The sequence below is a fragment of the Apteryx mantelli genome, chromosome 7 (genome assembly GCF_036417845.1).
Source record: "Apteryx mantelli isolate bAptMan1 chromosome 7, bAptMan1.hap1, whole genome shotgun sequence".
NCBI classification, from domain to species: domain Eukaryota; kingdom Metazoa; phylum Chordata; class Aves; order Apterygiformes; family Apterygidae; genus Apteryx; species Apteryx mantelli.
Genome location: NC_089984.1, coordinates 35,284,959 through 35,309,590, shown reverse-complemented (window position 1 = coordinate 35,309,590; position 24,632 = coordinate 35,284,959). Strand labels below are relative to the sequence as shown.

Genomic DNA, 24,632 nt, shown 5'->3' with positions numbered 1-24,632 from the left:
TTTGTCCAGTTTGGACTTGCATCAGGCTAAGCTGATATACTTAATCTGAACAGAAATCAAAGAATATTAACCAAATTTTATAGGTAGGGTTTGTAAATGCTTTAAATATTTGAATAGACATAAGGAGAAATTTTTATCATAGAAAAAAAACAACATAGCTACACTACTAATGGTATGGCTCACCTATGGTAAACAAGCCAGAATTTTTGGCATACAATTTTCATTAAAGCTAAATCACTGTATCAGTAAAAGCATGATGGGAGTCATAAGTAAGAGATCATCTTTTTAGGCATCTTGGTATTGCTCCTCACTTGTATCACTGCATGTGAAAAGCCTACAGTAATATTCAGTATCCCAAAGGGTCTTATTCAAAGCTGCTGAAATGTGGTTCAACCATGATTATTCAAATTAAACATTTTTACTACGACAGCTACTGTTGTCAACAGAATAAAATGTTCACCTCCCTAGGCAAGTGAGACAGAAATGGGGGGGGGGGGGGAAGGTATATTCCCTTCACCCCCCATGTTAAGATATGGGGGAAATCAAACCAAGCATATGGTTACAGGAACTTCCTCCTTTTCAGGTACCATGCAAACGAAGTTGGGTAGAAGGAGAATAGCTGTCTGTACAGGCATCCACACACCGCAAGCTGCTGCAGCACAGTCTAGCCACAGTAATAAGGCTAACAGCCACTGCCAAAAAACTCCAGTGAGGGCCTCAATGCAGCTAGACCTCTTCCAGTATCGAAGCTAGCTCTGGGATCTCTGCGATGAACTGAAGTTTGCAAAACAGCCAGTCTACGACTCGTGCAGTATACCATCTCTCATCTCTGATGTGCAGGAAGGGAAGGACATCAGACCTCTTGTTTCCAGACCACTGGGTAAACCTGAAGCTGGGGAGTCCTCACAACCATTGCAGAACTTCAGGACATTGAATGACCAGCTGAAACCCATGACTGCAGAGCCCTGTCGGCAGGTGAACGTGAAGCAAACTACTCTTGCTAGTTAAAGGATTTTAACAAAGCTGTCACCCCTTATGGCATACATATTTCATTACTTTCACATCTATGTTGATATAAAGATTGACAGACAAGACAAGCCTTAAAAGATATAATTTTTATGTTTATTTTTCCACAAAAAAGCTTTACAAGGAGAAACAGGTTTTACTAGAGAAACAGTATATTCTTTAATCACTGTTTATTTGTTGAATTGATATCTGAGGCTGCAACTTCTTCTACAGTGTATTTCTTCTCAGAATATTACGGGACATTTACTTTTTATTTACAAGGACTATAATCCTTGCACGTTGTTAAGAATTCTACTAGATAGCACTACATGTGAGCAATTTACTCTGTATCAGCTGTAGATGAAGCGCCTTCAGTTTAATTCTTTGCACATTTTGCAGCAGCAAATATAAAACATCTTAAATATTCAGAATTTTTAAAAGGCTTTGCATCACATGTAATGGAAAAACAGAGGTTCAGTATGTCAAACAGCAACAAAAATATTCCAATGTCCACAATGCAACACTTAAGTTCTCAGGAAAGGAAAACAAAATAAAATTCCCCCTCTTTCCCCATAAACAACGTGGAGACATAATTATGAAGGTGTTAAGTACTCAAATGTGACTTTCTTCACCAGTGGTAAACTGCTGGGATTTTTAGACATCCCAACATCAGAACCTAAACGAAGTTATATGGTTTTACATAGTGAGAGAACCTGACCCTTCATAGCTGCCTGTATGCACAACCCTCTGCCATTTACAGCATCTTTGCTGTTCTGCAGAACAGGAAAAAAAAACAAAACTAAAACCAACCTCTCACCTCCAAAATACCAAGGCAACATAATCCTCACCCTTTTAGATCATCGGAAGTTTTGCCCTTCATTTCACTCAAATCAGAACTTCAGCAAGATGTTTGCAGACTCCCTGCCAAATGTGTTTTGAAGTGTGCGCAATATGTAACAACAGTCTCAGAAGCAGGTTCACAAGACTGAGAAAAAATGTTTTTACAAAAAAGTACTTCATAAGAATAGATTGAATGGAAAGCACTTTCCTTTCTACTTCATTCAAAGACATAATGGAGAGGGAAAACACTTCACAGTTTCCAAATTAATAAAGAAGTAAAAAAATTCCAATTTACAAACCATGAAGGTCAAACAAATACCATATTTCAAACAATACTTCAGCAGTTCTGTAAAGATATGCATTCAAATATTTTTAAGTAAGGCACTGATTTTTCCTTCAGTCATCATGATATAATGAAAATGTGATATTTTGGTCTGAGGCTGAACTACTGCCCCAAAAGATATTTACCATTAACCTTGGAAAGCCAGGACTTCGCCCACAGTTTCACAACGACCTCATTTTTCTTTATTAGTGCCCTTATAAAATCAAATAGAACCATTACAGGTTTTAACGGATGTACAATGATTTACATGTGAGAAAGTTTTTATTGCGTTAATTCTCCTTTAAAAGTGAAACTGGATAACTCTGAAGTTAAGCATTTAAACATATAAAACATTTAGGAATTCTGTTCCTCCACTTTACTATCAACTCCAATTTTTTTTAATTTGGAAGTCAGTTACCTGATATAGACAACTCTCAGGACAGATTACTGGACTGGATGGTTCAAAAGCAGGTATTTCAGTTTAAACAAAAGCTTGAAGAACAAGCTCTTATTTTTTAAAACATTAATGTAAAATCAAATTGGGAATAGTTATCTTGTTTACTATGAAGCCTGTCAACTTCATAAGCCAGACAGGTTGAGTTTCTAAATACTTACTCAAAAGGGGAAAAACTTAGCGTGCAATATTGCTCTACCGAGACATGTTGAGTACAAACATTAAATTCCATTAAATTTAGGTGGACTTAAGAACAGATTTTTACAAGTGGTGTTTCTTTAGTTTAAATTGCCAATGCTGCAAACAAACTAGGCAAGATTTGAAAAATACTTGTAATTCTTTTGCTTAGTTCTGGGGCCTGTAATCGGACAAAATGTTCTCTGATATACTTGAAAGCAATGGATGAACAAAGACGAGGTACACCAGACAATCATAATAGTAATTATAGCTGCACAGACAGTACCCAACTTATATCCAAGGTTTTTAGCTTTTCAGCTACGACAAAGTATGTTAACCTCCAATAATAATTAAGCAAAATCTGCATCAAGAAAGCAAGCTGGAGTATCTTTCAAATCACCTAACATCCAAAGTATTTTCTGTAACATCCAAATTTCCTGAAACTAAGAGCCATCAAAATCCCTGCATAGGCCACTCAAGTTTACTGGGATGCTCTGGAAGGTCCAAAAACGACTGTAGGACCTTACTGCATAGGCCAGAGGCAATGGTAAAAATGCTGATGGTAGCTGCACCAGCGTAAAGCTTCATGAAGCTGACATGAGAACATAATCTCATTCAAATGCTACCTAGAACTGTGGGGGAGTGTCCAGATACCACCTAGATTTCAAAAATTATTACCTGGTTATCTCAAGATAGAGTACTATTGGATCAGATGATTACAGATTTCTGCAGGAAGAATAAGGGCAACATTTTTGCCTTCTGTATGGAGCAAGATTGTAGAGAATATAAACAGGACCTTGGAAATAGGTAACCCCAGAAAGCCAGTATGCACTGGGTCTATCCATTTTGAGAATCAGTGTCATGGTGTAGGTCATCATGAAACTCTCACCTCATTTGCACCACTGTGAGTGAGCTGCCAGGGAACATTAACTTTAGGTGGAACAGCCCTATTGCACTGTCTATTTACATCCGCCTCCCTAAAGCAGGAGCGGGGAGAGGTGGAAGAGGTAATTGTCCTACTTGTATCCCTCTGAGGTATCAAGAAACCGGCTGGACTACAGCCTTGGGGGAAATGATAGGAAAGCCTAACCAAAACCCTGCATAACAATATTAAGACAAAGAAGCCAAAATAAACCTGGAAACTGAATCCTTAACAAGAGCAGGTGATTTTACATATAATTATATAGAAACTACAAAATATAGGAACAGGTAGTTCTGATGGAAGATAGTGGTCAAGATTGGTTATATGAACATAATTGAATATAGAAATATTATTAGAAATATTGTTTCTATATTTATGATCTGCTGTAGAATACAACGGCAGATGTCGTAGAATAATTCAAAATAACCACGTCTCACTTTTGCAATGACTGTAAAGCTTACCGTCCATAACTAACTGTCAGCATCCTTTCAGCTTTCTAGCTGGGTATAAAGCTCATTTAATCCCTGACAAACCTCTTTCAATGAAAATGATTAAACTTCACTTAAAACACTAGATTTTTCCTAACGCTAATGAGTTTTGCTAATTTTGCTAACATTTTGCTAATGAGTTATTTTAACTGATTATAGGAACAACTCTGCTGGCAGATCTGAGCAGAGAGTTACTGTCAGGAAGGGCAAGTGATAAGCTACTTTGTGTGGTAAACTCTTCAGCTAACAAACTGCTGCCTGGAGGACACATGCACATGCCCTGTTACATCATCTGTCACGTCATACGAGAAAGAAAACTTCCTTTTGACTTGCAACACATAGTTTATGCACACACTCCTGTGGGACCTTAGCTGCAATGTATCTTTGAGGTAAGTGTTAATGAATAACAGTGATTTTTAAAAGTTAAGGATCATAAGAATGTAGTAATTTAGCAGACAATAGCAGAGGTATTTATAAGTTCTTTCCAGCTAAATACTCATAACTCTACAAACAAGTAAGTGCTTCATCTATGTAATAAACCTTGTTAGGAACCAAAAATTCAAGAGAATTTGCAACTGCACAGTCAATAATACATCTATCTTTGCTTAAATAGTCAGTAGGTAAATGAACAGAATGACATTCCCCTGTACAAGAAGGAAAGTCACTTGATTCTGATCATCTCCCTTTTCTGAGTAAGAGATAAGGAATATGTTGCTCTCCATGTTCTCACAAATAATAGTTTTACCCATGGTTTGAACTACAAGATTTGCCCACTGGAAAAAGTGGTGCATTAAGAATATATACAATACACTGAAACCCATATATATGTTTTCTCAGGCTAAGCAGATTTATATGATGCTATAAGACTACCTTCTTGTGTATTACAGATCTGGTTTGTACTTGCTTTGAATCACTACATTACTGCAGCATTATAGAAGTACAAGTTTCTACAAGTGGAAGACATGAGGGGCAAAATATGAACTATGACGGGATGCATCCAACAGAAGAGCCCAAAATGATATGTGAGAAGCTAGCACAAGAAGGAATCAACTAAATACATATGCATGAAATATACTTACATCAATAAGCTTACACAGTCAGTATCCCTCCCATCCCTTTTTCAACAGAAAGAAATAAGCTGTTCTAGGAAAACAAACATTAGCCCTAAAAACTGCAAATGCCACTGAACTTGTCTCCATTATACAGTACAACCATGACCAATACTCTTTAGACATTCATTATATTTTACTATTGTTTAATATTTTAAGGTCTGATGTAAAACTTATAGCACTGAGTAGAAAGACATGATTTCATGAGGCCTTGAATTACATACTTTCACTGTAAGATACAAATACCTGGGAGCGCTGAGCCATAACAACCTGAGCCTTACCAAAATTTTTATATCAGGAAACACTAATGAACTAAATTATGATACAAAGAGTTAGCAGCCATCAGTACATGTGATTTTTCTGTATTTAGACACAACAGTAACACTTTCCAATTTTATGAATCATATTTTGAGGATCCTTTCTGGTACTTAACTGAAATTGCTGCAGCTTGCTTTAGCTATTCTGTTTGCCTATTTGGTTATGTTCATGGCGCTGCTTTAGTATAAGAGCATCTTGTAAACCCTGGAGGAAGCAACAGAACCATAATCCCTTTCATAAAATAAATATCATAAATTTTTTTAAAAATGTGTTACTGTAATTATAGAGCATTCAAATGTCTGCACACCACAAGTGAAACAGAAGAAGGGATTCAGGGAATGTGTATGCTATTCAATGGACAAAATACAGCATTAGGCTATGTGACTAAAGACCAATTACAGTGAACACAAAGAGGAAGCAAGATTCAGAGGAGCAATGGCAGGTTCAGTGACCCAGTAACCTCACCAGTGAGAGCCGGAGCACACTGAGAAGCAGCTACTCCTAAGCCTATGAAGGGGAAGGATTAAGCACTGCTCCTGTGTGAAGCCACTGAGATGAGCCAGGGAAAGAAAACTCTCTTGCAAACTAAAGGGGTTATTGCCTAAAGGGGTGTAGGACTTACTATGGGATGCGGGAGGGAAAGCATTTTGGGACTATATTTTGGGGGTGTTTTAAGGGGACTGAGGGAAAGTGCAAAACTTACTATGGGATGTTTAGGGGAATATCAAAGGTGGGGAAAGGGAGGGATCAAGGTGGACTGAGGAGGAACAAGCATGGGAAAATACAGGGAAAAGAGGATAAAAAAGGCTAGTTGAGTATAAACAGGACTATTCAGCACTTGTCTGATCAAGCCTTGTGTTTGATCACCAGTCTAGCCTACATTTGTATTAAATCCTACTTTTAACTATTTTTTGTGGGGGTGTGCTCTCTACCCTGTGCCTGTGTGTGAATGCTGCTAAGCTTCAGGACAGGCTAGCCAGTGAGCAGGAGAAGAGGACTGAGCAGCAACTGGAGGGGAAGCACAAACCACAGGGGCTCACAGGTTCAGGTGCCAGCAACTGGAGGAGCCTGGAGGCTAACTACTGGATAGATCAAGTGCCTAAGAGCAGTTACTGCAGAATCCCATATTGTATGTAAGTGTAAACACACACGCACCCGTATATACATACATACACACACACACACACATATATATATTCCACTTCAATCCTGATCAGCGAAAGAGGGGGCTGCCTGTGCCGTTCCTTTTTATGTGAGTGCTGTGTCTGTTTAGGAGAGTATCAGTAAATTACATCTCTCCGGCTGTGTTGATCTGTGGAGCTGGCTGTGTGTGTACTCTATATGTGTACTCTGCACGTGCACACATATGCGTGCCTATCAGGAATGTGTGCTCAGCATTGCTACTGACTGGACCAGGAGGAATTGACCTGGGTCGTGAAAACCCACCAGATTCTGCTACCTCCAACATATAGCTTTTCTTCGTAAATAATAGGTGGTGTGTCTTTTTGAGATGGAATCACATCTTCTGCCCCTGTTTTCTATTTTTAGCATAAAGACATTATAGCAGCAAGGAACACTTTCAGACTTTGTGGAAAGCAAAGCACTAGCAAGGATATAATATCTTTACAAAGCTCATTTGAAAAATGCATGAGGGAAGCTGCGAACAGTCATTAAATTTAATGAAAAAGCTTTTGGTGCTGGATTAGCATCACCAAATTAACAACTTCTACCTCTCCTTGAGTTATATAGGATTCAGTCCATTGCTGCAAGACATGGACATAAAAAAGAAAGAAAAAAATGGTCCAAATGGATATATTCCTATCCTTTGCTAGTTAAGCAGAAACTCTTTTCCTTGGAATACAATTATTAAAATTTGGCCATGACTAAATATTTAAAGGTCCTTTAGAGTCTGATCCTGGACTTTAGCTTGATGTTTATGCAACAGTTTTCCTACTGTCTACTCACATCCTCTCCCAATAAGCTTACAGTGGTTCTGAGTATGCATACATACAGTAACTGCAAGTTGAGACTTGAAAAATGAAATGACTGTGACCCTTAAGCATACATTTATACATGCACATTTGGACAGAAAACATATCTACAATACTATATTTAAATACTGCATATTATATTTAAATAAAAGTTAGGAATATATTTTTTTCCCCCTTCAGCAATATGTTAAAAAGTGCCACTAAGATAACAGATATGTTGACACATGGGTTGCTTTTTTGAATACAGGAAGTTAAACAGGTCAAATTTAATTACCATGTCCAATTGAAATAGACAAATACCAAATAATTCTGGTTGGAATTTAGAGAACAAATCCATCTGCTGAATGATATACTCAAGATAACAGTAACAGTTTGATTCATCATTTTGAACTCCTGAAACTAGTGCTTGTTTTTTTTCAGTAAGCGATAGAAAATGTATGAGCTAGCTGGAAGCTAATCTAAGGCTTCCTGGCTACTATCCAAAGTTAAACAAAAAGTATTTCAGAAAGAAGGAGTTGTACTAAAACGTAAGAAAAATGGTAAATGCAAATTCTTTGCTTTCATCTTTCAAACAGCATTTACAAACTGAACAAAGTAGCAAAGCTTTCTCGTTCCTCAAAACTACATGTGAGCAGAAAGGCTAAATTAGAAAAGTTGCTTAAAAAACACAAGAAAAATAATAGTTCAGTCCTTGCCTTGTTGACAGGTGAGATAATTATCATTTCTGGTAGTACAGAGCTCACAGATACGCTGGCATTTCAATGGAAGGAAAAAACACACCAATCCGTATGGTTTCCTTAAAACAAAAGCCTCTGGAGTTCATGACCAACATTTCAATCAGCTTTTAAGTAGGAAAGAGCAACAACAAATCATACTGGGGATTTACCGACAGATGTCAGGAACAATGGCATTTGTTTTAGAAAAAACTATATAATTTTTTCACTACTGTGTTTCATAATATATATAATAGTATATCTTCAAACTATATGTTAAAGTGTATCTTCAAACTATGTGTTAAAGTGTATCTTCAAACTATATGTTAAAGTCTATCTTCAAACTGTAAGTTAAAGCATATCTTCAAACTTAGGACAAGTTCATCTTCTTAGAACTGATCCTCGTGATCCAAGCACTCAGCCCAATACAAGTATCACTGAAGCCCAGTGGAATCACTACCAATTTGTGCAAGAAACTCGCACACACTCCAGTACTCCTGCTATGTGCTATGGCGAATTGATAGGATTTTACTTGCAAAACATTTAAACAGCAAAGGCAGAGTTTTGGAAGGCAGTTTTAAAGCACCTTACTCAAAGGTTAGAACACCAGTTTACTAGCAAAAGCTCAGATCCTGCAAACATGAACGTGAATGCAAATAATCCATCATTAAATGTACGGTTCTGGTTCAGAGGCCACTATAACAAACGACTTAAAAGGCTTTGAATTAGATTTCAAAAATACAATACTATTCATAATCATAAATGTTTGCAAGACACTTATGTGTCTTCAGACAGGTCTTCACACAGAAATCATAGCAGTGGGAAGAAAAAGCGATTCACCTGCTTGAAATGGCTGATGTTTAATTTTTGCAGTTTAGATATTCAACTATAACCTACAATTTACTATAAAATATATAACAGAAAAACTCTGACAGGTTTTTTATATATACATTAGAGAGAGGCACATTCTTTGTTAGAAATCAGTATGAAATGCTTCTGTAGGAACTTAAACACTTCCTTTCACAGAAATTTTTTCATGAAACTGTGCTTTTCATATAAGGCGGTCATATCTAATTAAGTAAAACACAGTTTGCATAAAATTCGAGCTGCACCTAGTTTAAGATGTATTTTCAAAATACACGTCATAAATGCCAACACTGAAAAATAAGAAAGATAACTCTTATAACCTGGAGAAAGAAAGCACTGGTTGTGACATTCTGTTAAAAGTTAAGGGCATGAAAGGAATTTCCAGCTGTTAGTCCATAACAAAGTAGCTGTTCTAGCAGTATGCACAGTGCAAAGAACTTATTACAGTAACATCACAAAGCAATACTACCTCTTCCAAAAGAACTCTTGAAACTGTTGCTCATTGCTCAGTGGCATACATCCCATATATTCACAATTGGCAACAGAATCTAGAGTGTTACTATATTATTGCTGCTACAGTAATGAGAAGAACTGAGGTGGTGATTATAAATTTTCATGTTAAATTGTGAGGAACTCTACTTCATTTTATCAAGTATATTATTTCTTAGCTTCTTCATAAGTTGTAGGAAAATGAACAATGGAGAAAAGTTATCTATTCGTATTTTCTCCTACAGAAACATTGGACACTAAAATAAAGCATGAAATTAGTTGGCTTTGGGTTAGTTAGTCAGTTAAAAATGCGTGTGTCAATTCAACTTGAGCCAAGCTACCTTGGTTTGTATTAGCTATCTGTAAAGGCTGACTGAATGAGATTCCTTTCATCATACAGGCACTGCTATCTTTGCTGCAATAATAGAGGCACGCTTTGACAGCCAGGATAGCTTCAGGTGACAGACAGCTACCGGGTAACTGAAAGGGAATGAGAGTTTGATAGGAAACATCCTTAATTCCTCCAGACAGACACTGTCCTTGAAGCAACCACGTATTATCTGTAAAACAAAAAAACAAAACAAAACAAAAAAAACCAGGTTTTATCATTAGGACATTCAACATCGTGTCTAAAACCTATAGAAAGCATGATTTTACTTATCAGACAACATGGACTTTCTTTCCATGTGCAATACTAGGGGAAATTTCATCTAATTTTTCCAGTCACAGAGAAAAAGGAAAAGCAATTTATAAATGTTTCTTTGGTAGTCATTTAAGGTGGAAGGATCCATAGCTTTGATTTAAGAAGTACGCCTTAGTTAAATGCAATGCATCTGCAACTTGTCCTATAAGCTCTAAAAAGAATATTAAAATTTATTCTGAGATACGTAATCAAAACTCCTTACATTAATGGGCTGTTACAGATTTGTATCAGAGGCCTAATACTCAAGGCAAGGTGACTGCCATAAATGCATAGAACTGCAGGCACTGTATGACATTTCCAAACAGAAATGCTGGCTTTATAAGTGGGTTGCTATAATTTAGTAATGTTCAGGCTGACTGTTACGATGGAACCTGAGCTTCATATTTATTTAAATATTTAGGAGTATGTGAGCTGAAAAATGAATTGCACCTAACTCATTGCATTGTACTCTGTATTTTGCCATAAGTGAGATGGATGAAGTGTTCTTTTTGGCATTTTTTAGCAAGTATCCACAATTTGGCTCTAGAATATATGAGCTTGAAACGGCTTGTTGAGTTTCAGTCGCTTACATTCTGCAGTTTTACCAGCCCTTGACACTATGACATATCTCTTTACCTCAACAATATTTGGAGATTTTTAGGCCCAAAGGTGTGCTGATACTCCTGGAAAGAGTCTGTCTATTCTCTAAAGGCACAGAGTGGGACGAGAAACTTCCTCAAACCACAAGGTGTACAAACAAATCACAGTGCTGTACGGTATTTTTTGATTGTTTTAAAAACAACCCATCTAATTAAGGTACCATATGGATATAGAGGCACTTTGAAAGCTGGCCAACAAAAGACTAGTCAAAGATAAGATGTTTAGTTTTAGATCTGTTTAATTGCATCTGCATGCACTGATGACTATTAACAGTATAAATAGATTGTAACAGACAATTCAGCCTGAGAACAATTACTAATAATTAGCAGAATTTTAAAACCCAGCAGCATTTCTAAAATGGAATGCTTTCCAGTGCAGTGCTACCAATGAGTGAAAATAATTTAAATATAATTGTTTTCTCTATGACTTCCCCAAAATTTACTGAAGGCACAAATGAGGCATTTTCAACATCCATAACTTGACAAAGAAAACCAAAGAAAAATGACATCCTAGACTTTTTTTTAACTGTTTAGCAACTCTAAACAGTCAGTTAAGCTTTCTGTTGCTCTGTACTTGCTTAGGAGGTAACCTGTCCACTCCCTCCTAGACGTAACAGTTCTCTGTACACTGCATCATGTACTTCTAGGGAACCTAGAGACTAACAGCAGATGTGTTTATAAGGTTCAGATTTTTTCTCAGCGTCTGCATACTGAGTGTCTTCCCTGCATCCCCAGAAACACTAGTTTATAGCAGCAGTTTTACTTAGGCACACAGTGCATAGTACAGGATACCTTTTAGAAGCATTAACATTCTAGTGAGATCAAAGATTTATTCCTAGAGCGTAAATGTGTTAAAGCAAATGAGTCACACCTGAGCAACTCAATAACCAGGCAAAACTGTTTCACCGCACAAAGCATCCGAAAAACATGTAGGTTATTTTCTATATTGGCTTTCACACGGTACTTTCGAGGACACTGATACGTTCCCTTCTAGGTATAGCTGGAACACTGGAAAACACTGTCTCCAAACACTCATTAATGATCACCCTGCCCAAGGAGGAGCTTCAGATAACCTTGCTATTTTTGTACTGAAGGAAATTTTAGGGAATGCTCACATGTTCCATTCTGCCAGTTATGCTATGGGAACAGCAATCTCCAGTGTAAGACTGGCAATGATGGATGGAATTAAACCACTCCAATCGCAGGCCATAAGAACATGTTCTCTGTGCTCTTTTCAAATACTTAGAGTTGAGAGATACTGATTAATTTAGCTTCCCAACACTGCTGTGACATGAAATATTATTATTCCCATTTTACAGTAACCAAGGTACACAGCGACCAAAAGAATTGTGCAAGGTCACACAGGAAGTCAGCAAAAGAACTTGAAATAAAGGCCAGTCATTTCTGCTGCCTTGACATAACAATTTAACTCTTATGTGAGAATATATGCCTTGTTATAGAAATGCTGTATTCAAGCAGAAATATGCAAATATGAACTATAACAAAATAGGTTCAAAGTGGGTAGGTAAAAATATACCTCAAATAATTTTTTGAAGAGAGAAAATGAAAAAAAAGGAGCTCTTTCAGGAATATACTTCAGGTTTATGGTAAGCTTTCTCCAAAAATCAGACATTAGGGCTGGGATAATCTATTCATAGAGACAGAGTGGAGAAGGCAAGTGTCTAAAAATCAAAAAGCCTGACTGTTTTGGGAGCAGTATCTTTGCCAACCCTCACTGGCAGCTTGTTCCAAGCAACTCTAAAAAGTGAATGTAGCATGTGTTAATTCATGCAAAAAGCAGTCATTATCATTTTTTTCTTAATCCTCCCACTCCAGCTGTTAAACGTAGCAACCCTAAATATTATACATCACATCACAATGTCATATGGGAACACAGGTCTGCAAGGGACATTTTGGTCCATGAGATCGAGATCCCTTGTTTTGTAGGCATGTCATGATATAATCCACTTTATATCTTATCTTTTCATGTAGAACTGATGTGACAACACAGGCACTTTACCTTCTGCTGTGATGAACCAGGAATTAGGTGCTTCTTCATTCAGTTTTGTATCTGGAGGAAGAGTCAACTTTAACAGAAATTGAATTGTCTGGCCAGGAGACACAGTCAGTGAAGGAAGCTGAATGTTTGGTGCGGATTTAGGCAGTTTTGGAAGGTTTGCTATTTTATCCCTTTGTACAGGGAGATGATCTGGAACATCACATGCTTCTGGATTCAGGATAGGCAACTATCAGCAGAAATCAAACAAAATATTAGTTTTTATTTGTGCTGTAGAGCAAACAGGCTTTCACAATACAATCACACATTCATAGCTGACATGGACTAGGAAAACTAACATATGACAAGACAGAATGCAACAGTACTGCACTGACAGAAATAAAGGACAGGTTTTTTAAAAGTTAAAAATATATAAAATATATAAAATTGATATAGAAATATATAAAATTGAGAAAAATAATATTCACTATTAAAATCATAAAATCTACCACTTAAGAGTTTCCATTAGTTACAGTATACTTTAATTTAAAATTTTAACAGTTTCATTACATTTTTAGTTTAATAAATGTTACAGGTATTTTCTCCTATTCTGGTAGTATCTGTACCTTTAGGTAATAAAATCCAAGATTTTAACCACGCAGATTACACAGCAAAGCAAAGGATTATTTCCCAGAATGTTACATTTAATATGAAAATTAAAACCTACACAAAGACAGTATGACATTCTGCCATACCTGTATGAAAACAGTAAGACATAGAGCCATTATAAGATGGACAGGAATTCAAAGTTGTTTTGCCCTCATGTGGTATAAGCAAAGAGAGCAGTGCTTAATTCTGAAAGTGGTTTTGATTTGACAACTTGGAAGCCCAAGAAAAGAATATTAAAATTCTGCATTGCACATATTAAAAGTTGGACATCATTTAAAAGTAAGCTTCAAAAGTTTAGCATTGTAATAGTAAAAGCAAGACTTCGTAGTACCAAAATTTTTGAAAGATTTGGAAGAATTCTGATTTAGAAATTTTCTTTTTTCAACCTAGAAGGAAGCTCTTCTGCTCTCCCAATAGTAGCCATATTAAATAACCTATTGAGGACATTTCTCTCCAGTTGACTGTTGCAACTTATCTTTATTTTATTTTACATATCTCAATATTCTACATGCTTCTGGATATAATTAAAGATCAGACATACAGATGCAGAATTAGAGACAATGATGTCAATAGATATAAGATTAGTAAAAACAATGTGCGAAAAAAAGCAAGATATTGCAAGGTAATCTAGACACAAACACAAATCACAAGGGGCGAGGTGCCTTGCATTTACTTTGCAGCACAGCAGTTCACAGTAGTAAATGTAGAATAGCTGAAATTTGGCATAAATGACACTCTAGTGTGTCCTGAAGATAACTTGATCATCTGTATATCATGCCTGAAGTGGCTGACCTCTCAAAATCATCTCTTGTGGCTTAACTACATGACTTGGCAACCAACTTCATCTTCTACTTATTCCAAAGAGAGTTGCAAGGGCTCATGAAATGCCTTTCATATTGCAAAACTGCGCTGTATTTTTTTAAGACAGCTCACGTTTCCATATTATTTATAGAGGATCATCACTTTCTGTTTCTATGCAAAAGTAGCCTTCCCAAAGACTAAGGCTTTCAACAAATGTGCTAACAAGCAATGTTTGTTTGCCAAATCACATAATGTTTTGCCACAAAATATTATGTGAATATAACTACTGTACCAAAATTTCACTAGCTATATGATTTTTATACCATTTACCAAAGTCTGTAATAGTAATTTATACCAAGAAACACCATCAGCATGTTTAACAAATATTACTTACCGTGGAAAGAATTTTTGTTTCCAAATCCAGCACTTTAATCTGATGATTATTTGTGTCTGCAACATACATCAAGCGGCCATTTTCCTCAACACATAAACCTCCTGGTTCATTAAAAGTTGACTGTGTAAAGCTGGAAGCAGTAACATTGCTTGCTTCTCCTGTGCCTGCCAGGGTGGTGCAATTCTTCATTTTAGGATCTACGACCTTAATCTAAGATAAACAAACAAACAAACCAAGCTGAGGAAAAAACCACACCAGTATTTAAAAGTTCTACATTATCTTACACCCAACATTTTCAGAAGCCAGCATTAACTTTGAGTAACTTAGCTAACAAGTGTCTATCCCTGAAACTATGTGGTTGCCAGGTTATCATCCTTTAACAAAAAATACCTCCCTTTCTCCTTGATTTCCCTGCTGGACTTCATTGCTTCCCTTGGTCTCCATTTAGTGTTCTCTTATCATTTCTAAGCTACCTACCCCTCTGCTATGGAAGTATGCTGAATGGCACGTTCTTCTTATATTTGCTACCTTTCTGGAAACATTTGCAAAATGGTTGAAGCATAACAAAACCAGCAGGCTGACTTTTATATCATTCTTTCTAAAAATGGGTGAGTTAAATTTTGTTTCAAGTATTGCACAAAATGCAGTTTCAGTGTTTATTTTGCCATTACTTCAAGAAAAAAAAAACTAATTTGCTATATAAACTTTAATGAGTATTTAGTGTATATATTTTACTCTGCAAATTAAAATAAAACAAATTACTTTTTTCTTAATGCATTTAATCAAGGTAGATGTTGACAAGCTTATAGGCATCAAAGCTTATATATCACCGCATGAGAAGAATCACACAACACAACCTTTCTTATCTCTGCAGGGACTCACAATTCCATGAGGGCCACCCACAATATTTCTTATCAAAAATATATGTGTTTTTTTTAAGGAAGTTCAAAAGCAAGTCCTTTTGGACTACAAGTTTTAGCAAACCTGCAGTAGCAAACCTGCCATCATATCCGTACAACATGTGATAAAAAAACAATGAGTTAAGAGAAAGACCCACAAGGGAAGGAACAAAAGAGAACCCACAAAGAACTCATCATTTGTTTCTTCAACTCCTCCAAACACAATCTTTGTATGTTCCTAAAATAATCTCTCATAGTGGTAAGAACCGTAAAACCGTATGCAATATGCTCCCGTAGACTTACCTTATGATTATAGGAATCAGCCACATACAGCAGTTTTCTTTTCTTGTCCCATGTTATTCCTAGGGGATGCTGCAACTTTGCATTTATGCCTGCCCCATCCACATCACCAAAGGCAAACAAATTCTAAAAAAGTATGTTATTAAATTAAAATTTGATTATTCAATGCTGACATAAGTTTAAATGATTATAATTAAATGGAAATTAACTGACTTTTTAAAAAACAAAGTAAGACAACTTCAAAACAAGGATACTGAGAACTGGAAACTATGGACGCTGACCATGGAAATAGAGACCATGACAGTTAAGTTATCAATATGAATACAGCTGACTTTAAAAACCAGGCAATGCCATCTCAAGTGTGGTTATTTTATAACTAAGTGAATCCCTAGAGCAACAATCTGCACTACAACGTGAGCACCGCGACTGGCACACATTTGCATTCCAAGCAGCAAAGTTAAGAAACAGATGGCCATGGAAACGGATTTCCCCTCTCACCCCAGAAGTGGCTCTTCCAGGTCAGGCTTGAGGAATATTAGTAGGGCAGTGTGGGGAAGTTTGAAGTGATTACCAATGGATCTCTCTCTCCTCCTACAAGGTGCTTCACTGCTCCGTCTTTCAGAGAGACCGTTCGCACCGTGCTGCTCTCGCTATCTGCTACAAAAAGGCAATTCCACGGATCCTCAGAAGCCAGAGAGAGACCCGAAGGCTGGGCAAAGCCTGCCTTATGCGGGTATGCATTGTTTCTGTTCTCTTCATTTCCACTCCCAGCAAATCGAATGCAGACTCCTTTCTTCAAATCACTGAAGGAAAACAGTATCCAAGTTAAAGAATAAGTTTGAAATACTTTAGACATTATGCATAAACTGAAGTTACAGGAAAAGCATGTGAGTTATAAACAACTGTACTGCAGCACAAGGAATTATTTGCATTGCCTCTGTGCTAACTTTTATTTTACCTTAGTTTATCATTCATCATTAGATAATTCAGCAAATGCAATGAAAAGTAACATCCAGTTATACGAACGTAGCTTACCAAGTCATAGTTTTATAGCAAAAGTAGCATCTTTCATTTCATCTAACTTATGTGGGAAAAAAAACCAGGCAGACTTTAAAGTACACAAGCCTTTTAAGTCTGAAGAGAAGCAGCATACTTCAAGCTAAGTACAGGTTGAGGAAAATTACTTTGAGTTTAATGTGATTATCTCTCTTTGGGGTTTGAAGGCTGTTTATCAAACAAACAGCAATTTTTTTATGTCTCTCATTAAAGCTGCTTACCTTCCCTTTGGTAGTTTTCCACTTTCCAACATCAGTGCCCAGATCTGATGAGTGCCTGTCATGGCTATCCATAAAACATCGCCTTCCTGGGTACCTGAAACTTTTAAAAAAAGATGTATAAAAACAGGAGGAAAAAAAAATCCTTTGGACGCGTTTTATAAAACCAAGAAGTCAACAAACCAGCCCTGATCTTCCCCACCTAGCACATCTTTTGCCATGGGACACTCTGTCTTTATTCTTCTGTTCTCTTTCCAAGATAATAAAAAATTTCTTTTTGATATCTCTGGTAAAGACAGGATTTGCTGTTTGCATGATTTTGCTGTTGGGTTCATGTTTCACCTGTTATTTTTGGATTCTTACTGGTCAACAAATATGTATATACGTTTGCTAAGCATGTATATTTTTTTACCAAGCTAGTGACAAAGTTTGATATTCCAAATAATTATTGGCAATTGTTTCCAAGGTTTGTGAGAACAATGACAGTATCTTTCAGCTCATATGCTCATTTTAATTACAGATCTTTTATCCTGCAAATTCATATGTTCTCTTATCCTAGTAATCCCACTGAAATCAATGGTAATACTGATGGTAGTAAAGACAGGGTACATAACTGTTTTCAAGACAACAGAAACTAGTGCTTGGATGTCATGTAGATTTATGCTATAGAGAATAACAACTGCTATTTATTCAAAGGTAAGGTGTGATGTGTGCAATCACCAATTTCCCTCTACTCTAACCAGCTTCCAAGTGATACTCTCTTCGTGTATACGTGTATAGGTGGTATCACAAATGCAAGATGCAGATAGCAGAACAGTGACCTTCTGACCGAAAAGTGTTCAAATGTGTATCTGTTTTTTTCAGCTCATAAAAGTATAAAACTATTATTCACCAATCCAAACTTATAAAATTAAACAAAGCTTGATGAGATAATACTTCCAAAATAAAATGATATAAATGAAAACAGAAGAACAGGTAAGTGCTCTATAGCTTAAAAAAGATCATATTGCAGCATAAGAAAGAATGCATGAAGACGAGTAGTGAAAGGCCATAAAAATCAGAACAAATTTACTTAGCTTTTTCTGAAAAGGAACAGAAAATTGACATTCAAAAGCTGCATTAAAACAGGTACAGTGTTATCCTCCTAACACTGTACTAGTCTATACACACTATACAGAACTGTCCCATCTAGTCAGAAGCAACATTAAAAAGTTTTTCTAAATCAATGCAACAGATATTGGAATAACTATTAGCTAGTCAACTGAAAAATATCTTCCAAATGCTCACAGAAGCTTTTTACTTGTATGAACTTATAAAACAATGTGGGTCCCACAGCACTGTTCCTTGCAACAAACAGCAGCCCCTCAGATTTTGCAGTTTCAGAATACAAGTAATTTTATGTAAAATGCTTGCAAACATTTTAAACCTGAAAAGTTAGACTAAATCAATCTTCCTAAAATAAAATTATTGCCATTCCCCAAATTGAGATCCTTGCATCTTCCACTTCTCAAGCATTCTTACATCATACATTAGAAGAGGAAAAAATTAGTACCCTTCTATCTACAGAAACAATTTCCTCCTATTTAAGCCCTCTTAAGAGTAGTATTAATATGATTTTAATGTAGTTTATCTTCAGCCTTTTCTTTTTCTGGGATCAAGATAAAAGTTTCCAAGCCTGTGATCAAAAACAACTCTGCTGAATCTCTTCTGCATCTCCACATGTTCCATGTTTTTATGCAAACTGGAATCCCAAGAATAAAAGTTAAACTTCCACAGCACCTCAAAGCTTTTGATGAGTGGAAAGGTTCACAAAATGAGCTGGAAAACAAATATTCTACAAATCATCAGTGATGCTAAGAAAGTACTAGCAATGCCAAAAAAAAAAAAACCCTGAAAACCCCCAAACCACAGAATGATCTTTGATTAGGACTTGTTTCTAGGAGACTTAATTAAGAAAACAGGCTAGGCAATCATCTGACTACCTCCTATATAGTACATGTTCAACTCCCAGGATTTTATGTTTCTATGCTGCATAGCTTGCATTTTTCAGATGCTACTATTCTGAGTACTGCAGAATGAGCAGTGTTAAAATCACTGGTTAATTCAGAAAGTGGGTTTTTTATCTTGCATTTATGCTATCCAGCTCATTCTGAAGGATCTCAAAGTGCTTTGTAAATTATTTAATATCCACTTCATCCACCAATGAAATGGAGCAGTAAGAATAGAGCTGAGCACTTTAGAAAAATCTATTGCATAAATCAAATTTTGTAGTTCTACGCACTGAGAACTATCTTGTGACAGCCAGAAGTTGAAAAATTGAAGAGACACCTTACTCCAGTTATACATACTGAAAGGCTTATCAAACACAAAATACAAGAAAAAAGTATCAATATTAATTTCAAATTTTACTGCATACATAAGATCAATAGAGAGAAGATTCTTTCTTCAACTGGAGAATAAGACAGTCAAAATAAGAAAGAGACTTGTAACTGTTATAAATTTTAATGCAAGTTAAACATTTTCTTCTGGATAGCAAGTAGAACAAAGGGAATGGATACAAGCATGGAAACAGAATGCATACACTGAATTGCGAAAAATACGTCAGAGCTTTAACCGGAAAATTATACAAAACAGAGAAGTAAAAAAAATGCCTGTGGTTGCGTATTTTATCACATGATGGTCCCGACACTAGAGAGTTTAATGTTTAACATTCTAAAGCAGAAGATGGAAAACATTCTTCTTTGAGGAGAAAACCGTTTGGGGATGTGTCACCAGCGTCACCCTTCTACTATTCTCATAGGAGAAGGGGGGGCAGGGAGAACAAGCATGCTAAAAGTTATGATAATGCTGCCACCAACTACTCCTTATCATCCTTGAATGGAAAGAATTTATTTTTAACAGAATTTATTACAAAACAACATAAAAGAACAAAGTAATTCTTTTGCATTTATTCAATTAAGCACCACATTCCAACCTATCTCAAGCTGTTTTTAAAATCCAGTGTATTTTCTCCTTATTAGGATATGCACTTTCTTATCTTTAGGGCTGTTTGTATCAAAGCAAAGTATGGCTTGTAAATGCAATACACTTATGTTATAAAGATTCACTAATAATGAACTAGAGCGCTGGATGCACGATTGTTCCATGTGGCAGCATGATCCTGTACTGTACTTCCGTGCTTTTCTAGTTCCTGAATCTGCCTCTGCTATGTATCCATGCTTTTAACAATTCACAGTCCTGTTCACATATGTATTCAATTTTAAACATGTCAGTAGTAATGCTGACATTCCTAAGGCACTAACTGTAAGTCAATCTGAACACAGAGATAAGTGGTTGCTAGATGCCGTATTCTTTCCTTTTTTAATACAAAGAATGAGAAAAGACTTTCTTTAGTAGCAGTCAACAGCAGTAGCTATTTGCAAAGATTCCATTCCCAGGAATACTGAACACTTCTAGTTTCCCTATCTGGGACTGCATGCTTACTTCCAATCCAGGAATTAAAAGTCTGGGAATCAAAGTCACATTTTGTGGATGACAGCACTGACATTTTCTAAAAAGACTATAATTGCAAATATTTTTCCCATCTACTCATTTTATCTTAAAAAAATATATATATATTGTCTGTTGGTACACTCATTTGCCAACATACAAAAGGTAAAAATGGAATGATTTTCAGGTAACAGGCACCCTGCTTACAGACATGTATGCTGTCTATGTACACATACGAATATAAGTCTTATCTTCACTTAAGTCAGTGCAGGTTTAATAAACTACATCTGAATCTGACTGACAGCATGACTGGAGAGTCATTGCTCTTTCTTCAGCGAGACAGAGGGCACAACCCCCCCAAAAGAGCGCCAGTTTAGGAGCAGGTACAAAAGCTCTTTAGGGATGACAGAACCTATACACAAATTACTTCAGGACACGTGAAAACTTCTGCTAACTTGACTAGCCCCTCTTTGGAATTCAACAGGAATCCGACTGACCCGTTCAGACAATATATACGGGAAAATTGTGCACTTTAGAAGTCCTCCCAAAACATTCCCGGGTAATACTCTCTTCATTGCAGTCCTTCATTGCAACTTTTTAATGTCATGTTTCTCAAAACACTTTTTCTCCTTAAACAGTTCATATATGGGAATGAAACCCTATAATAAGTCTTTTGCTTAACTTTAGCCCTATCTTTAATTATGAAATTACTTTTTTTTTCTTGAAATTTGCAGTATTTTAAAGAAAAAGTAATTTCATTTACAAGCAAATTTAGGATTTAAATCAACAAGAGAAGGACAGACAATGCTGTTAAATGCCAGTGACATCTTAAACATTATTTTCTGAGAAACTGAACTTCCATGAGGGCAGCTACAGCCCAAAGCTGAACGGGGTATCTGTGAGTTTGTACTTTGCGCAGGACGCTGCTGAAAAGACGAGGTCTCCTGCATTCCAAATGAGTCCAGCCCTGCACGTCATGCAGTCATATTACAAGCAACATGCATTTAGAGTAATTCAAATTTTGAGTTATAAAGAAACATGATTCAAAATTAATCCCAGATGATCTCAAAAGCAGCTCTTATTTTCAGCTATTACCAGGGGAAATTCCTTTCACAAGACAACGAAGGCTAGAGCATCAATGCCAGAACGAGACAAGACGAGAAGGAAAAAGACACGTAGATAGCGTACTTTCAAGATCAGATAGTTCAGATACACTCTGAGCTCACCCAGGTAGTTAATTGGTTATTGCTTTTTTTGGTAAAATTATGGAAGAATCACTATGAATAATTCCAGGAAAAAAATCTTTCCTTTGGAATGCAGTTCTAAACAATCCTCTAGCAGAAACATGGAAAAAATCTTACATACTTTTGCTTTTTAAGGGTTATAAAGATTGCACCAGCATGACAATGATATGTAGCACTTTCATTTAATAATATCTATGTAAAACCTATATTGAAGCACAAATTTCCAACTCATTTATTGAAAGCATGGTCAATACTGTACTTGGGAATTTCTATAAATAGCTTACAATCATGCAATTTAAGACTGGATTTTGGAAGATTTTGGAATCTAAACCACACAGTTATGCCACCATGCACAGGTCATCATTCTGTTCCTTCCAGCAAGAACGCAGCTATCAGGAACATTTCACACTTAGATCAACTGTGCATTTAAGTATCACTTGCTTTCAACACCCACTGAATAAAAATAGAACAGGACAATGGAGAAAGCTTAAAAAAAAAAAAGCCACACACTAATTTAATAATGCATTTTTAAACTGCTGGCCCTATATTATGCATTTCCTATACAATTCATGTCAATGCAAATTTCAGTATCAACTTCAACAAAGCCAGAATTTAATCCATGGAGTTCACTCAAGAATTTTAAAGGAGGGTAAAACAAAAGTTCAGTGGCCATAACTAAAGTAACTAAAAATATGACAAAGAATATTGTCTGTCTGAATCCTACCCTGTGTTTTGTCTCCATTAATTCCCCTACCTTAAAGGGAGACAATTGTGTCAACTTTCTTTCAAATGGTATTTCACAGTCACTTAACCTCTTTGCCTCAGTCTTCAACATCTGTACAAAATGGGGAAACAAAGCTTACTGCCTCTTGTAAATACTATGAGGCTAGGTTAAAAGTATGCTGAGATACTTGGTAATATCTGTTCTAAGAACGAAGAGATCTGCTTCCTCATTAACATTTTTCTCAATATTTTTATCTTTCAAATGTATACAAAGCAAATTCCAATCACAAAACTGTCTACTAATGGATACATTTGGTTTTGATAAAGATGCCATCATACTCTTTCAGGTCTTGGTTTTGCTTGTCTGATTATCCGAAAACTTTATCCTTATGAATACAGATTCTCAGAAATATTTTCAAAGTGATCACACTAAGATCAGACACCACAGCGCTGAACTGCGTAAGAAAATGAGAAGTCGGACTCTTACTATACTTGGAGTCAAATTAACATAAAAATATCATTCACTTAAACAATTTCACAAAACTACACCTCAAAACCACAAGTGATTTATTCTCTATTGATGATATAAAATAACCTTCCTGAATCTTCAAGCCAGATGTCAGGAACAGATCTGATGACTTCCATGGGTTTTGGATCAGGCCTGATGTCCTCTGGAATCCAACAACTAAACTGTGTATTTACTTCATATCTTTGAAACCAACCATCTCAAAGCAATAGTGACTTGTGAACATAGTGTTCTAAGATTAGCAAGGACATTTCTTGGTTCTTTAAATGGCATCTTTTAGACCATGATTTAGGTTTGTTTCATTCCACAACAATTTATACATTAAAATAAACAAATGCAAACAATGAAGTTTTTTAATTTACCAACACATATTCTAAACTGTATGTAGAGGAGTAATGTTTTAAGAGATATGATTGACATGGAAAAGAAGTTTATCTTTTAAGAGGTAACCTTTCCCTTTGAGATTTTGAAAAAGGTCAGTATAAGCTGTTTAATACTGTAAGTATCTTGCATAGCACATAAAGAGCTTAAACTTTTAAGCTTTTTTTCTTCTGCCTTTCATGTTCTGGACAGCACAGCTTTGAGCATTAAAAGGAGGCTCACGGAAGCATCACTTGTTTAAAAAGTATGAAATCCGTAGAACTATGTTCTGAAAAAAAAAGTCCTCTTGTGCACAGCTTAAGGTATGTAGATCTAAGGGAAATGAAAAACTATGAACCTATTTCATTTCCTGTATACCGTGCCAGTTAACTCAAATTACAAAAAAACTTATTACATTATAAATATGTAATAATGAACCTTAACTTTCTGAAGTGTATGTAACCTCCTCGAACTTGCACAGAGATACATATAAGCATATGTAAAAAAGGATACTGCAAATGGGCACCACTGTGTGGACACAAAGAAAAGCAACTTCTGAAACACAGATCAACTACTTCATCCATCCAAATTCATTAGTAGACATTAACACACTATTTTTTAGTACACTAACAACATCAGCGTATCTACTTGTGGTAGGACAGCACACTGAGAACAACCAACAGAAGGCTGGGTCTCTGCCCAGGAGCAGAACTCTATTTGTTCGGCCAGGACACTGAAGACTTCCTACAGAGCTGTGCTTCCTACGCATTTGCTGAATAACGAATGTACACTATAACATACCGGAGAGTAACAGAAGAGCCTACCAGGCTCAAGCAATCTGCAGTAACAATAGAACTTCGACAAACTCTACTGCAATGGTGATAAACTCTTTTGATGCCTAACACAAAACTTAAAAATAAA

The 24,632-nt window shown here is 36.2% G+C and overlaps 1 protein-coding gene across 1 annotated transcript in view; it reads right to left on the bottom strand.

Annotated features, from left to right (window-relative positions):
• Positions 1-1,100: 1,100 nt before the first annotated feature.
• Positions 1,101-24,632, bottom strand: part of NHLRC2 (NHL repeat containing 2) — a 40,299-nt gene continuing 16,767 nt past the window's right edge. The window contains exons 6-11 of the mRNA XM_067300264.1: positions 17,373-17,472; positions 16,667-16,898; positions 16,099-16,221; positions 14,897-15,106; positions 13,057-13,282; positions 1,101-10,255 (exon numbers count right to left, since the gene is read on the bottom strand). Coding sequence (XP_067156365.1) covers positions 9,990-10,255; positions 13,057-13,282; positions 14,897-15,106; positions 16,099-16,221; positions 16,667-16,898; positions 17,373-17,472 — 1,157 coding nt within the window. The 3' untranslated portion in view covers positions 1,101-9,989. The remainder of the gene's footprint in view (positions 10,256-13,056; positions 13,283-14,896; positions 15,107-16,098; positions 16,222-16,666; positions 16,899-17,372; positions 17,473-24,632) is intronic.